Raw genomic sequence first — 16,154 nt, forward strand, 5'->3', positions numbered from 1 at the left:
TAGAGGGCGTGTTGCAAAGGCTGCACATCATAGTGCTACTATGATAAGAAGTACTCTAACATGTACGCATAAAGAAGTTGTTCTGCTACTGTATAAGACACTGGTCAGACCACCTCTATTGTCCACACTTGGACTATTGTCCAAGTGTGGACAATAGAGGGTCCAGAGACGAGCGACTAAGACAACATCAGGACTTTGTAATACTGACTATGGAGGAATGTGAATTGCAGAGTTTGGTGGATAGGTGGAAAAGAGGTGATATGATAGGAACATTTATGTTAGTGAGAGGATTTTATTGGATTAATCCAGAGTAGAAGACTAGGGTAGAAAAACCAGAGCCATCCCTGGAAGTTATGTAAGAGTGTGGTGAAGGAGGGGTGTGAGGAGTAGATCTTTTACATGGAGTATTGTCAGGGAATGGAACACATTACCAGTATGTGCTGTTAATGCAAGGAGTAGTAAAGATGTTAAAATTCGGTATGATAAATATATTGTCAGTTGAATGAACCTCCCACAACGAGTCTGTCAGCTCTATGGAGGGTGAAATAATAATAATAATAGTGAATAGTTGAAGAAAAGAGTTTTGAACAAATGATGATATCATGGTGAGAATGTATAAGAAGAGAGTTGAGAATAGATGTTTGGAATGCATTTGATACCACAAGAGAGAGAGAGAGAGAGAGAGTTGTTTTTAGTAAACGGCTATTCGAAAAGGTTGCTATTTTCTGAGCAAGTCAAGTCCAGAAAACAGTCACTGTTGAAGGTTCCAGGAATGGCCTTCTTTAGGTGACTATAGTTTGGGTAATAGGAGTTAATCAATATTTTTTAGGACTGAATGAGGCAGGAGAATAATGGTAGCTATTAGACTAATAGCAAAACTAACAATATGCTATAAATTACATATTTAGTTTAATCCTTTATCCAAGTGTAAGCAAACAAAGTTTGCCACTGAAGTATCTTCAGGACAAAAGAGAATTATTGGTAAAGGTGGTATAAGTTCTCATCACTTGCCTTAGTATCTCCCATAATCAAAGTACATCTTGCGAACATGTATAATGCTATGGATTAAGGGAAGGGCCACTACGACTGGTTCCGTAAGGAGATGTGCTTTGCATTATGGGAGATACTAAGGCAAGTGATGAGAACTTATACCACCTTTACCACTAATTCATTTTTGTAATTCTAGTGTAATTTCATAATATATCCCATTTTCATCATAATTTTCTTATGACTTCATTTTCTACTGGAAAATAATAAAACATTTAGGGGAAACATATAAAGACTTATGTCTGGTAGTAAAATATGATCTGCTGGTAAAGTGTTGGATATGGGGAACTAGTGTATTGCAGAGTTAGATGCTTTGTCAAAGTGGAACTGCAGCCAGAATAGTTTGAGAAGCAATGGTCAGTTTAATATAAGAGAGCAAGTCATGTACTTTGGGATGAAAAGATTATGTGCTGTATATCACATTAATGGGATTGGACTTCAAGATATTGATGAGCTAGATCTGGGAGTGATAGTAGAGGCAATTGGAGTTCAATTCCCTCCACAATCACTCCCATATGCAAAATTGGATATATTAGGTGATCATTTTGGATGTTGAAGAACACACACGCACACGCTGACATGTAGAGACAAAGAGGTTATTGGGTGTTTAGGCTTGGATTTTGGGTAAGAATTTAATGGAATGAAGATGGAACTAAAAAAATGATTTAATGCTTCCAGTATTTCATCTCTCTCACATCGTCATCATCAGGGGTACAATATATATATCAGGGGCAAATTCAGGGTGTGCTAGGTGTACAGTGCATCCGTGGAATAGCAATATCACCGATATTCTATTTTTGCATTTATTCCTTTTAAAGACTCTCCTAATTGTTTCCTGGTTTTGCATAATTCCTAAAATAATTAAACACAATATTATTATTATTATTATTATTATTACGTGACACCTTCAAGGAATCCAAAGACTTGTCGAGGGAGGGCACCTACTCCAATAAATCTATTCTGTTTCCATGCATGCAGCATAGTCTGCAGGAGCAGAGTGTTTTTCCATTAAGTTAGTTGCTCGAGTTGTCTCTAATTGCACTAATTATTCCTAAATATAGTACACAGATGTTAAATGTCTGTTTACTGTATTTAGTGATAAACAAAGCCACTTGTTTTTCTTGTTTTTGCAGTATAGCATCTGTTGAGGTTGGAAAGTTTTTTTAACAGTATAAGGAATTTTTATTCTAGCCTTTGGAAACAACAGACATTGTAAAAATTTATCTATTCCTGAGTTTAAACTAATACTTATGTTTATTTATAAGCTTCTTATTAGCTCATAAGAAGTTGTTGATCTACAATAAAATACTAGCATATGTGAGATGTCTATTATTGATAAGACAGAAGAGATGCTGATGGTAAAAAAAAAAAAAAAAAGAAAAAGTAATGAATGCAGGATTCCCAAAAGTGTGGATAATTCTGATAACGATTGGCAATTATGTATCCTATTATTGCATAAAATGTATACTGAGTCTAAATAAAAAAAGAAAATTCTTAGAAAATTAAGAAATATACATAAACCAGAGAAATATATATAACATGCACAACAAATTTTACGAGATGATTTGCTTCTTGATCAAACCATATCTATTCCTGCCATGCATAAATGAATCACCTGATCACTGATCAACATCATTAGTTCATTGCATTAGCCTCTCCTTATAGTTTTTAACTGAACTACTAAATGTATATAGTGGTTATTGGTTAGTTACTTATAATTTGCAAACAAATCTCTTTCCCCTCTCCTTGTAAGTTTTTCTTTTTATATACCATCATGTATCAACTATACCATCTTAAATTCACTTATTCATGTCTAGACTTTTATAGGATCACATGCTATTTACTCTACCCAGCAACTTATAGGACACACATATCACAAATGTTAATTATTAATAATTCGTTTTCCATTAATGAAAGTATTTCTACTCATACTTATTCTTTCCTTTACATTTCCTATTCTCACGTGACTTATTAAGGATGGTTCACTTATTTACACCTTTGAATAATTCAAATATACCAAGTAAATTAGAAATCTCCTTCATTATTGTTTTCTAATATATGATATCTTAAAACAAACATTGTTCCTCCACTCTATGCAGATTTGGTTACAGTTAATTGATAAATTAAAGTATTCAGAGTTATCCTACAATTAATTGCATTGGACCAATTAAAATGAGTGCTGATGCCTAATGCTCTCTTAAAACTTTCATACATCAATAAAAATGCAATCATACAGTCAAATTAATGTGAAGTTTGATTGCATTGTAGTGTGGGTTGCATAAGCCACACAACAGCACATCCAACTGGAAAATGGGCATGTGACATCACTGATATATGACAAACATACAAGCAACATAAAGAAAGGTGCAACTTAATAGACTCATCTGATTTTGTAAATGGTATCCAAGAAATGGGTTTCTTCTCTAACATCCTTAAACTTGCTCTGTGGCTAAGGTATACTGATGATGATGTATTCTCAATTTGACTTCATGACCCAGACACGTTAGAACACGTTCCTCCTCCATCACAACAGTTGACACTTAAGAATCCTTTCCATCAATAAAAAAATAGAGATTTATAGTAGCCTTGCCTTTTTAGATACATTAGCAACACAACTTCCACATAGCAACCTTTCTTTTACAGTATGCAAAACTCACTCCACACATCCACAAACTCTGCACCATTCCTCCTGCACAATTTGCACACTGATTCATTTGTGATCATAGGTTGGGGGGATGAAGGGAGCATTACAGTTTCTGTATAATAATGCTAGAAGTATTCAGAATAAGGATGAAGAGTTTTTTGGCATTGGCTAGCTCATCTTTGCATGGAGGGTGGTTGAACCATGGAATGCATTGCCTGATGGAGTGGTGAGAGCGAGAATGGTGGATGAGTTCAAGGAGTGGTATGATAGACTTTGTGTTTCTTAGGGGGGGGGCCTCCCCTCGATGAATCTTGATAGACTTTGTGTTTCTTAGGAAGGACCTCCCACGATGAGTCTTTTGACTCCATGGTTGCCTGAATAATAATAATAATAATAATAACTTGGCCAAAAATTCTAGGCATTAGTGAGATTTTTTTTTTCTTGACCAAGGATGATATAGGAACAGAATGCAGAGGATATAGTATCTTCAGAGAAAACAGAAAGAATAGGATGGGGGAAGTGGTTTTGTTAATAATGCAGAATTGAAGCCAAAAAGAATAGAAATACATCAGGAAGATAAGAATGCAGAAGGAAGTTCATATGAAGTGATCTGGTGTGAGATAGAAGCCAACTGAATGAAATATATAATAGGTTGCTGTGATAATCCACAAAGTATAAGGGAGAATGTAGGTGATATGCATTACTAATAAGTCTGACATTCTTGACCCTCATGTCCCTACACTTTCTAAGGTAATACTCTTCACAACTCAATGAATTCATTTTTGTTGTAATTTTCTTCTTTTTCCAGTATATATATTCTCATAGTTAAAATCATCTATAATGATGGAAATTTTATTTATTTTACCTTCTCACATGCATGCACATGCACACATGTTCATAATTCTATAACGACATTTTGCTCAATATCTTTGGTCTCAAAACCATAACAGTTGTTAACCTCTTGAATCTGTATTCTTAGTGCGCATAAATCTTTTTCTGCTGTTATTAACATCCTTTCCCTTGTTCAGTGAAAATCAGTACATCGTCTTCACTTAACTGTGGGTTTTTTTCATCAGTAATCTTCTTCAGTTAACTGTGTTTCACTAATACCAGTAAGTTTTTGATCAGTCAATACCATATACTTTTCTTTATTCTTGATACTACTGACATTCATAAGGAAAATAACAGCTCATTCTGGGGCCAATATGTGACAATCAAACTTATGTCTAATCAGCATAATGAGTTTTTCCCTTCACTTTTCCTCCTCATGACAACCAAATTTTGAAATCATGCGGTATTATTTAATCCTCTCTGCATATTCTAGTCTACACCATCACCACCTTTGAACACTCTCGGACGTTGAGTGAGTAAATTCTTTATTTTATATATTGCTGCAAAGTAACCTGAACAAAGCAGCCGAATAACTGGTGGATTCTAATTTTTTTAGTTATATATTTAAGATAATTCAATAATTGGAAAGTGATTAAGCATTTAATCACTTTCCAAACTCATTATGAACATAAAATATTGCATGACATAGATATTTTAATATTTTAATAATTCAAATAAACTAATAACGAGAGTGCTGTTTTTATAGGATATCATTTAAAGATTTCATGGAAAATTTCTCTCGCTTGGAAATTTGTAATTTAAATCCCGATTCACTGGATGATGAGGAACTGTCTGCTGGATCAAGCAAAAAATGGGAAATGAGCATGTTTGAAGGTTCTTGGGTACGTGGTTGTACAGCTGGTGGATGCCGCAATTTTTTAGGTATGTACGCACACAGTGTTTCAAAATGATTTTCCAGTTTTGAATAATTGTTGTTTAAATACTGTGTATACAGTTTAAAGTTTAAATGAAATAACTTAAGTAAAAAATAAAATAAACTTGATTGCTGGAAGAAGCAAGAGTGAAAGTGAAAATTATTAGTCTCTTACCAAAATATATATGATAGTACTGAAATAAGGAGGAATATGATGGTAAACAATTCAATGCATGTGATGTGTAGAGGAAATTTACAAGTTTTGGATGTGTGAAGTAAGTTTGAGGGGGAAATGCATTTATATAAGAGGGACAGCTTGCATTTGAATGCTTTGTTATCAGGAGTCTGGTTATTTATTGGTATTAGACTAATACAGAGAGTCTGGAAAAGGAACATGGTAGGAGAAATGATGATCTGTGCTGAAGATTAACTATGATTTTAATTAAACAAATGTACATAACCATGACGGTAAATGTGTACATGAAGAAAGAATGATCATGTACTCTCCCAGTTTGGATTTATTAAGTATATCCAAGGATGAAGAGAGAGCAAAAGGAACGGGGAGGGGTATCCCGGGTGGACAGGAAGACATAGCATAGGGAGAGTGGATGTTGAAAGTGGCAGTGAATTTGCAATGCACACTACATTGCATATGACCTATGACTGGGCATCTGCAGTGATTGCCAATACATGATACCCGTGATCTCCTCTGGTCTGACTCGGGCAAACGAAGTAGCGCTCCGTCTGCAAGAACACTACTTCGTTCACCTTGCGTTCGCAGCAGCTGGGATTCCCGTGAGCTATAGGGTATTCCCACTTTATGTGACTGCTAATTCATAAGTAGTATAGAAATATAAGGCACAACATAAATAAAAAAAAATAATAATTTTAATTAGGAAAAGATTTTTGGAAATTTTTTTTTTTCCTTTTTCTTTTGAGGGGGGCAAGGCCCCTTAGAGCCCCCCCCCCCTCTCTTGGTGCACCACTGATGTGGATAGAGAAGTTGAGACTGAGAAGATATATGTGATAAGTGGTGATAAAGGTGATTGGGCAGGTGTGATAAGGAAATCACAACCAACAAGTGGCCTGGATAGGACTGGCTATACACCTAAAAATGAATTGCTGCCTTTTTTTACAAATGCCAGAAGTATCAGAAATAAGGGAGATGAAGTGGTTTCACTAATTGAGTTTATTCACCCTCAAAATCATTGAAATAAGTGAAATATGGCTGAATAAAGATGATATTCTAAGTGGACAGATACAGTATTTTTTGTGAGGGTAGAAAGGGCAAGAAGGAAGGGGGAGAGTGCTGCTGATGTTACCAGGAGAATGATGTCCACATAAAGTAGACATGAAAGAAGGAAATAGTGGCAATGGTTATGAGGCAGTGTGGTGTAACATGGAGGGTGACAGGAAGACATATTTAGTTGGATGTTGCTATAGACCTGGGAATGTGGAGGATGGTGAAGAAATGTATAAACAACTTAGATTAGTGAACAAGGTAAAGGTAATTATTATGGGTGATTATAATTATGTGCAGTATAGATTGGAATGAAGAGATAGCATTTGGGAATAAGGAAAATGAATTTATCGAGTTCTTGAGAGATAACAATCTCAACAAGCATATAAAGGAGGGCATGCGAGGATCAAGAATTTTAGATCTGATCATTTCATCAGAGGATATAATTGTGAGTGGGGTTTCACACTTTCCTGCAATTGGTGAGAGTGATCATGAAGTGATCACCTGGCTTGTGGCTAGCCATATTCGGACTTTTGTGAGGAAAGGATTATGTGGAATTATAAGGCTGTTGATTATGACAAGCTCAGGAGACAACTTGGATCTATAACATGGAAAGAAAAGTTTAGCGGTAACAAAATCAATACTGCTTGGGAAACTGACAAAGAAATACATAACAACAGTAAATGTATTTCAAAGGCCAAAAGAAAAGGCTGAATAAGGTAAGTGTCAAATGGTTGAATGAGGGGCTTAAGGATTAAATCCTGAAGAAGGTACTTGGAGGCAGTACAACATGAATAATGATAATAATCAGTTACATGAAGAGTATAAAGCACCTCATTCAACCATTTGATAAATTATAGGCTGTTCTGTATACAAGGAGTTGTGGTGAAGGTACTGGAGAGAAGTACGATACAGAAATGGGTTGATAACAGAAGTATTCTCTGTGATTATCAGCATGAGTTTGTTAAAGAGAAATCATGTTTTACTAACTTACTTATGTACTATAACAAGGTGACAAATACCTTGGACAGGGAAGATCCAGTTGTGTACAGTGGTGTACTTGGATTTCGCAAAAGCTTTTGATAGACTGCTACACAACAAGCTATTAAATAAATTGAAACAGATGGGATTGTATAACAGATTTCTGAATTGGATCAGTGACTGGATGTCAGATAGATATCTGAAAGTTGTATATGGAGAGGGGGGGGGAACAGTATCCTAAAAGAGGAAGGTCACTAGGGGTGTATATCAGGAGTCAGTTTTGAGACAATTGTTGTTCAATTTTTATGTTAATAATATTGGAATGGGTTTAACTAGTGATATACAGCTGTTTGCAGATGATGCAAAATTGGAGAGAGCAATTTGCACACCCAAGCAGATGTTATGGCCTTACAGGAGGACTTGAATAGATTGTATGAATAGGCTGGTAAGTGGAACTATCAGTTCAATGTTGCAAAGTGTAAGGTTTTGAGATTTGTTAAGCAACAATAGGATGCAGAGTATAAGCTTGAAAGGAAGTGGAGGATATGTGAGAACTGGCAACGATGGTGGAGATGGATCTGAAATTCAGGAACCACATTACACAAGTTGTGAAGACATCACATTGGATAATGGCAATAATGTGGAGGACCCTGATATGTAGAAATAAAGAAGTTATGATGCTATTGTATAAGGCCTTGATCTGGCTTTATGTAGATTATTGTGCACAGAGTTGGTCACACTGGGTTTTCATGGTGATGACAATATGTTGGAAAGCATCCAGAGAAGATTCACAAAGGTGGTCAGAGGGAGGGGGGTATGATTGAGACATATAAGCTAGTCAGAGGTTATCAGGTTGACATGGAAGAGATTTTTCATAGAATGGGAGAGTGGGGGGTAGAACAAGAGGCCATTACTGGAAACTATATAAGGAGGGTGAGCAGAGAAGTGAGAAGCAGGTTCTTTGCATAGGGAATAGTTGGTGATTGGGATTCATTGCCTGAGTGTGTTGTGAATGTAGACACATTGAGTTAGTTTAAGGCATGGTTGGATGAGCATTGTGTGCACCTCCCATGATGAGTCTCTGACTCCATGTAGGTCAAATGTTAATAATAATAATGTCTACTTAAATGAAGATTAGATACAAATAGAGATCTGCAAATTGTCCAGTGGTATCATGCATACTACAGATGTCAATTTACAAAAACGATAAATAACCTGGAGGTATCTTATTATGTCTCTACAGATATCCCAGAAGTGTTAGAAACTAAGTTGTGAGTTTGGTACATTTGTGAATATGTTGTGGCCTCGGATGGCAGGCATTAGTGAGACCTATATATTTAGGAAGGATAAACAAGATAGGAGAGGAAGAGGTGTTCTGTTAATGATATCTAATGATTTGAGTCTAGTTAGGATAGAAAGCTATGATTGAAGCATTAGTAACAATTTGCCATAGCAGCAAGTTTAAAAGCTATCTTGAGATCTAACAGGATTAAATATATGGTGGGATGATGTTCATTAAAGGGAATACTAATACTGTGATATATAAGGATGATGTCATCTAATGTGCAGGCTACATAAGTTACAAATTATTATTGTTCCGGGAAACTCCAAGGAGTCGACAGACTCATCGAGGGAGGCCCTAACATCATGTCTGGAACAACTATTCAACATTCACACAGTATCTATCATATCTTGCCTTGAACTCATTCACGGTCGTAGCACCCACAACAGACTCTGGAAGCTTATTCCACTCATTCACCACTCTCCAAGTAAAAAACCTAGCTCTAACACCCTTGTCAACCACGCTCTTGCCCAGCTTCCATGCATGGCCCCTAGTCCTCCCACCACCAGTCATATTTTCAAAAATATCTTCTGGATCAATCTTATAAAAACCCTTCAGTAATTTGAATGTCTCAATCATATCACCCCTCCTTCGCCTATCGTCCAATTTCTGCAACCCACAAATCTTCAACCTATTCTCATAAGGTTCATTCCACAGACCTGCTATCATCTTGGTCACTCGTCTCTGGACCCTCTCCACTTCCTCTCCATCGCGAAGAAACCCTGGTGCCCATAACTGGGCACAGAAGTCCAGATGGGGTCTTATCAAGGCTTGATACAGAGGAACAACAACTTGCTTCTCTCTGCATGTTAAAGTATTTTTCATAAGCCAAGTGATTTGGTGAGCTGTTTTAATTACTTTTGCAATGTGCCCCCTAAACTTCAACTCCCTATCCACCAGCACTCCCAAATCCCTGGCCTCATCAATCTCCTGGAGTACGGTTCCACCTATGCGATATACTGCTGCTATTCTTTTCACCCCAAAGTGCATAACCTTACACTTTGCCACATTAAACTGACATCCATTTTTCCTAGCCCAGTCCTCCAAACTATCCAAATATTGTACAGAAAGCTACAGATCTAGTGGATCACTTGCTGTGACAATGAAATGTTGCCAAATCAGCCTGATGGTTTCTGAATGAGTAATCATCATGGCAATTTTGATTATTCAGACATTGATCAGGTAGCTATGAAATCTCTTGAGAAGAATGAAGCCAAATTTATTGAGTTTTTTGAGACAACTTCCTCAAGGCAGCATGTGACAGAAGGAACTTAAGGCCAAAGAGTGTTAGACCTGATGATAGTGTCATATGGGTTTCAAATAAAGGCATGACTGTTTTGCCTCTAGTTGGTGACAGTATACTGTATGACCCAGGAAGTGACTAAATATATGGATGTTTCATTTAGAAAAGGTTAGCAACTTGTGATCACATTGCTAAACTACAAAGCAGGAAATTATGTTAACTGAGGAAAATACTAGATTTGATCCTGTGGTATTAGTTTCTAGATGGGAAGGATATAGGTGGTACATGAGAAATATTAACAAAATACCTAAATGACAGTATTCAAATGTGTCCTTAGAGTTTGAAAAATAAATAGGGTAGGATGGAAATGAGTGTGCAGTCTTAGTAAGCAAAACAGTTCTTAAGAAAGTAGATGATGTAGAGGGGAATACTAATACTGTGTATATAAGGATGATGTCATCTAATGTGAAGGCTACATAAGTTACAAATATTGTACAGAAAGCTAATCTGAGTATGAAAATAAAGTGGCTGTGCAAACTAAAAACAACCCAAAAGAATTCTGTCATCATGCTGCAAGTAAAGAAAGAGTGAACATGAAAGAATAACTTGACTGAATGTGGATGATATGTGGGTGACAGATGCAGAAAAGATTGTTCAACTAATGAGTGTCCATTTTGTCAAGAGCTATCAAGCTGATATATGCAACATGGGGCTCAATACTACCTCTGTACTGGGTGAAGAAACTCAGATATATGAGAAGGTACTAGAGCTGTTGCATAAATTGAATAAGAATTTGGCTGAATAAGAACATTTCTTTACCATGCTGATGGGATATCAGTACAGATGCTAAAAGAGTGTTCAGCTGAACTGGCTATGCATTTGGACTGGTTATATAATTTGAAGGTTCAGAGAAGATTCCACAGATGTGGAAAGAATTTATGATAATTCCATTGCACAACGGTGGTATAAAGACTGAAGTGGCTAACTATAGACCTATCACTATCTCAGAAGTGGTGGTCATGAAGAATTTGAAAATGTTGGTATGAGCTAACATAAAGAAATAGGTTGACAGAGAATCTATATTTTGCAATGAACAAAAACATGCACTAAGGGAAAATCATGTTTGAGCGACTTGCTCACATTTTATAATAATGTTATTAGACAAAAGCATATCCCAGTATCTCATCTAATCCTGTATGAACATATTTGCATTAAGGTTCTACAGTATCCTAAGCACCTCTAATCCATTTGCCTCTCTTTTTGTGCCAATTAGTGTTTATTGGTATTGCAGTATATCACCACTTGGGTGGTATATCCTTGCAAAGTGATCATTCAGTAATATTATTTCATTTGCTTCTGTTACCTTCCTACCAACAGCCCTTGTTAAAGTTATCCTATAGTTGTTCTTTCTTTTACTTGCCACATAGTGAAATAACTCATTAGGATTTTCTCTGGCCTACTTGGCTAGTTTCCTCAATCTATTTTTGTTTTTCCTTACCATACTAGTCACCCTTCTTGCTTGTGCTTTGTATGGCATATGAGCTTGCTGATCACTATTCTCTTTATATATCCTCCATAACTTTTTTCTTTTTATGCAGCTCCTGCTTAATGATGCTACTCATTTATTTAACTCCTACCTGATTTATTATCCTGACCCTGGATACAGTCTAATACTGCTTTCTTCAAACACCTCTTGATCATCTTCCATGCACTGCTAACATCTTTCCTCTTCAGATTCTTTTCCCAGCATTGTTTTGCTCCAAGTCGACTTCTTGTCATAATTACCTGCTCTTTAATTCCACATATATACTGAAAATTCTGCATATCTAGCAATCTCCCAGATCAGGACCACATGATTACATTACCTAGTGGAGGCAATGTGGCTACCTTGGTTATTTTTATTATTAACACCAGACCTCCATGAAGTCTGCAGTCGGCAAACACTGTTGCACACAAAACCCATCAGACTGCTGTTCTTTAAACTCATTCAGTGTATCTACATTCACAACAGTGGCAGGCAACCTATCACTCACCAGCCACTCTCCATGCAAAGAATCTGCTCACAGCCTCCTTATAGAGCTTCCAGGTATGTCCCTTTATTCTGCCCCCCCCCCTCCCATTCTATGAAATTTCTTTCACATTAACCTGGTAACAATTTTTTAATAACTTAACCCTGTGGAGGTCACAGCTGATCTGACAGATACAAACAAATTGTTTTAATATATTCTTACACATATCCAGTGTATAGCTTGGAGGTCATGACTAGCTGCGCATGCGTATATTATGAGTGATATTCCACACTGTTTATGCCATTAGTTTGGTTTAACAGTTATGGTATGTAAAGGTGTGGGATATTTTATAGTAAATTGTATCAGAGAGATACCGTGAATTCCAATGTCAGTATAGTATTAGTTTAGTTGTTTTTATTTATTTACCATTGAAAATGGCTGGAAAAATATATTGATGGATAATCCATCAGATGTTGAAGAGATTCAGCGAATGTTACTTGAGTCCGATGATGAGAATGATAGAGTTGAATGTGAAGATGAAAGTAATTTAAAAGATGATGATTACATGAAAGTTCTTTCAGAAGATTCAGATACCGAACAAGATATTTCTAGTGAAGATGAATTAGACATGAATAAAGAGTATTTTCTTGGAAAGGATAAATAATCAAAATGGAGGGAAAATCCAATAAGAAGACAAATTAGAAGACAGCCACAGAATATTTTGTGTCAACTTTCATTAGTTCAGCAAATGCAAAAAATGCCAAGACAGAACTTGAAACTTGGAATTGCTTTATCACAGATGATATTTAAGATTTAATCTTATTATATGCAAATAAATACATCATTCTATTTCGAACTGGTATTCAAGAGAAAGAGATGCTAAACGAATAGACAAAACAGAATTGAAAGCATTTTTAGGCCTCTTATACCTGGCTGGTTTACATCGCAACAATCAGCTAAATTTTCAGGATTTATGGGCTACAGATAATAATGAGATTGAACTTTTTAGACTTAACGATGTCTTTATGGAGATTTAGATTTATTCACAGTTGTATCAGGTTTGATGAAAAACTTACCTGCTTAGAATGCTTGAAAGTTAACAAATTAGCAGCTGTGAGAGACATTTTTGTTATTATTTGGCACCTCCAGGGAGTCCAAGGACTCATAGAGGGAGGGCACCTGCTCTACAGCTCTGTCTCCACTATTCAATCCACCAACTGACCACAACTACACCAATTCCATCTACTGCCAACCACCACTAGTATTTCCACAGACACTCACAAACATCCATGCCCACAGCAGGATTCAAACCTGCAGCCTTTTGACTGAAGAGTGGATACGCTAACCACTCGGCCAGCCAGGCCGGCTTTACATAATATAACATTTTCTCACCATTTGTAGAAAATTGTAAATTATGCTACTCTATGGGACAGATTGTAACAATAGACAAAATGTTACCTGGGTTTAGAGCAGTGTTTCCCAATGTGAGGTGTATGCCCAACAGGGGGGGGGGGGATTTGAATATTTTGCGAGCGCATTAGAAAATGATGTTGCATTCGTCACTTCATCACTAATATAGTCAAGAAATCACCATTGTCGGTGATAAATTATCAATGTTGCAACCCTGATTTTCCGAGAAAAAAAAGCCGGCAACACTAGTACAGCAGTCAACATAAATACTTGGCAGCATAAGTGTGTTAAGGTTAGATTGTAGCACCTGTCACTGCTGAAAATTAAACAGTGCCAATTTAACTTTGTGCCATTTTTGTTTAGAAACAACAAGGCAAGTTTGTTTAATTTTTTTATGTATATTGCCAATGTTTTTTATGCTAGCAGACTTTTTTTTATATAACATTTTTACATGTCTCTAGTAGCAAGGCTTATACGTTGGTCAGACATAACTGGTAATTAGTTTACGGAATTAACAATGCATTTAAAGTATATTAATTAAAGGTAACTTTAATGAATAACTTCTATATTTCGGCAACGTCACATTGCCATCTTCAGGAACATAAAGATATGGTATATGCATGCAGGCACTAACACAAAGCAAATGAGGAAGAAAGCAAGAAACTAATATTGTTCCTAAAGTCCTAATGGTGCCCTCTGGCGGGCTAATTTGGTAGTCTTGGCAGTTGGGCTGAAGTTCTCATAATGTAAGTCTCCCAAATTTGGGGTAGTTTCATGCACCCAAATTTGTTGAGGTTAGGAACGTTTTTTAGAGCTGCTGAAGATTCTTTGAATAATCTTTCGTATTTAAACTTGCTGCGATGAATTATTTTTGTTTTCTTCCAACGAATTTTATGGTGGGTATCTAAGGCATGGTCTGCCAGCCCAGAGCAGCTGTACTGGTGAAACCGGATGTAGTCTTGGTGTTCTGAAATCCTGATATTTGTTGTTCTGCCTGTTTGGCCAAAGTAGGACAATTTGCAGCTGCAAGGGACCTGGTATACACCAGGTAGGTCTAGGGGAAGTGGTTGATCTTTGGTAGAGTGGATAGAGGGAGGGAGGGTCTGCTAGACCAACCACTTCCCCTAGACCTACTTGGTGTATACCAGGTCCCTTGCAGCTGCAAATTGTCCTACTTTGGCCAAACAGGCAGAACAACAAATATCAGGATTTCAGAACACCAAGACTACATCCGGTTTCACCAGTACAGCTGCTCTGGGCTGGCAGACCATGCCTTAGATACCCACCATAAAATTCGTTGGAAGAAAACAAAAATAATTAATCGCAGCAAGTTTAAATACGAAAGATTATTCAAAGAATCTTCAGCAGCTCTAAAAAACGTTCCTAACCTCAACAAATTTGGGTGCATGAAACTACCCCAAATTTGGGAGACTTACATTATGAGAACTTCAGCCCAACTGCCAAGACTACCAAATTAGCCTGCCAGAGGGCATCATTAGGACTTTAGGAACAATATTAGTTTCTTGCTTTCTTCCTCATTTGCTTTGTGTTAGTGCCTGCATGCACATACCATATCTTTATGTTCCTGAAGATGGCAATGTGACGTTGCCGAAATATAGAAGTTATTCATTAAAGTTACCTTTAATTAATATACTTTAAATGCGTTGTTAATTCCGTAAACTAATTACCAGTTATTTTTACATGTCGTTAGTTTTCTGGTTATCCAAAAGTTGCACTACTATCAGTTTAAATAAAATGACACTTTTCCACAATTGTATTAGTTTCATTTGACAGCTGAAAACATAATCTCTCATATTTCCTTGTTTCTTTTTCTCTGCTTGTGATGGTAGACTTTTAAAATTTTACTTTTTTTATTATTGTAACTTTTTATTTATTATACATGTTTGTAGTAGTATAAATACATGTTATGAGCCATTAATTTCCTTGTATAATCCACACATGCATACAGTATACTTTATAAACCTATTTGTTTTCCCTTTTAGTTGCTAACTCCATGCATAAAATGAGTAATGTAAGCAGAAGAAAAGTTCGTCAGTATTCAGATGAGTATTTGAAATCCGGTTTCATACCTGCTCTTCAGGATGAATGGTCACCATTCTGTCTATTGTGCAAACTGTTTGACTAATGAATCAATGAAAAAAGGTCATCTTGAAGCACATTTGAAGGTGAAACATAGCTTATGTGAACTATGATTTGAACCAATTTAAGTCTCTAAAGGAGCAGTTTGAGAAAAGATCAACAATAGATTCATTGTTCTCTGTATGAACTACTACCCAAAATTGTACTCTTGAAGCTAGTTATGAAATTTCTCTGCTCATAGCTAAATCAGGAAAAAATCATACTATAGGGGAGGATTTAATTAAACCAGCAATATCAACTTTTCTCAAAACAGTTCCAGAGAAAAATGACAAAGAAATCAAAGGAATGCCACTGAGCAATAACACTGTTAGCA

General features: G+C 36.4%; 1 protein-coding gene across 1 annotated transcript in view; it reads left to right on the top strand.

The window, feature by feature from the left end:
* LOC150102409 (calpain-B-like) overlaps positions 1-16,154 on the top strand; it is a 913,019-nt gene that overhangs the window by 744,572 nt on the left and 152,293 nt on the right. The window contains exon 12 of the mRNA XM_090399770.1: positions 5,289-5,464. Coding sequence (XP_090255896.1) covers positions 5,289-5,464 — 176 coding nt within the window. The remainder of the gene's footprint in view (positions 1-5,288; positions 5,465-16,154) is intronic.

The sequence above is a fragment of the Typopeltis vanoorti genome, chromosome 10 (assembly GCF_054136105.1).
Source record: "Typopeltis vanoorti isolate ZY-2024b chromosome 10, IOZ_Tvanoo_1.0, whole genome shotgun sequence".
Taxonomy (NCBI): domain Eukaryota; kingdom Metazoa; phylum Arthropoda; class Arachnida; order Uropygi; family Thelyphonidae; genus Typopeltis; species Typopeltis vanoorti.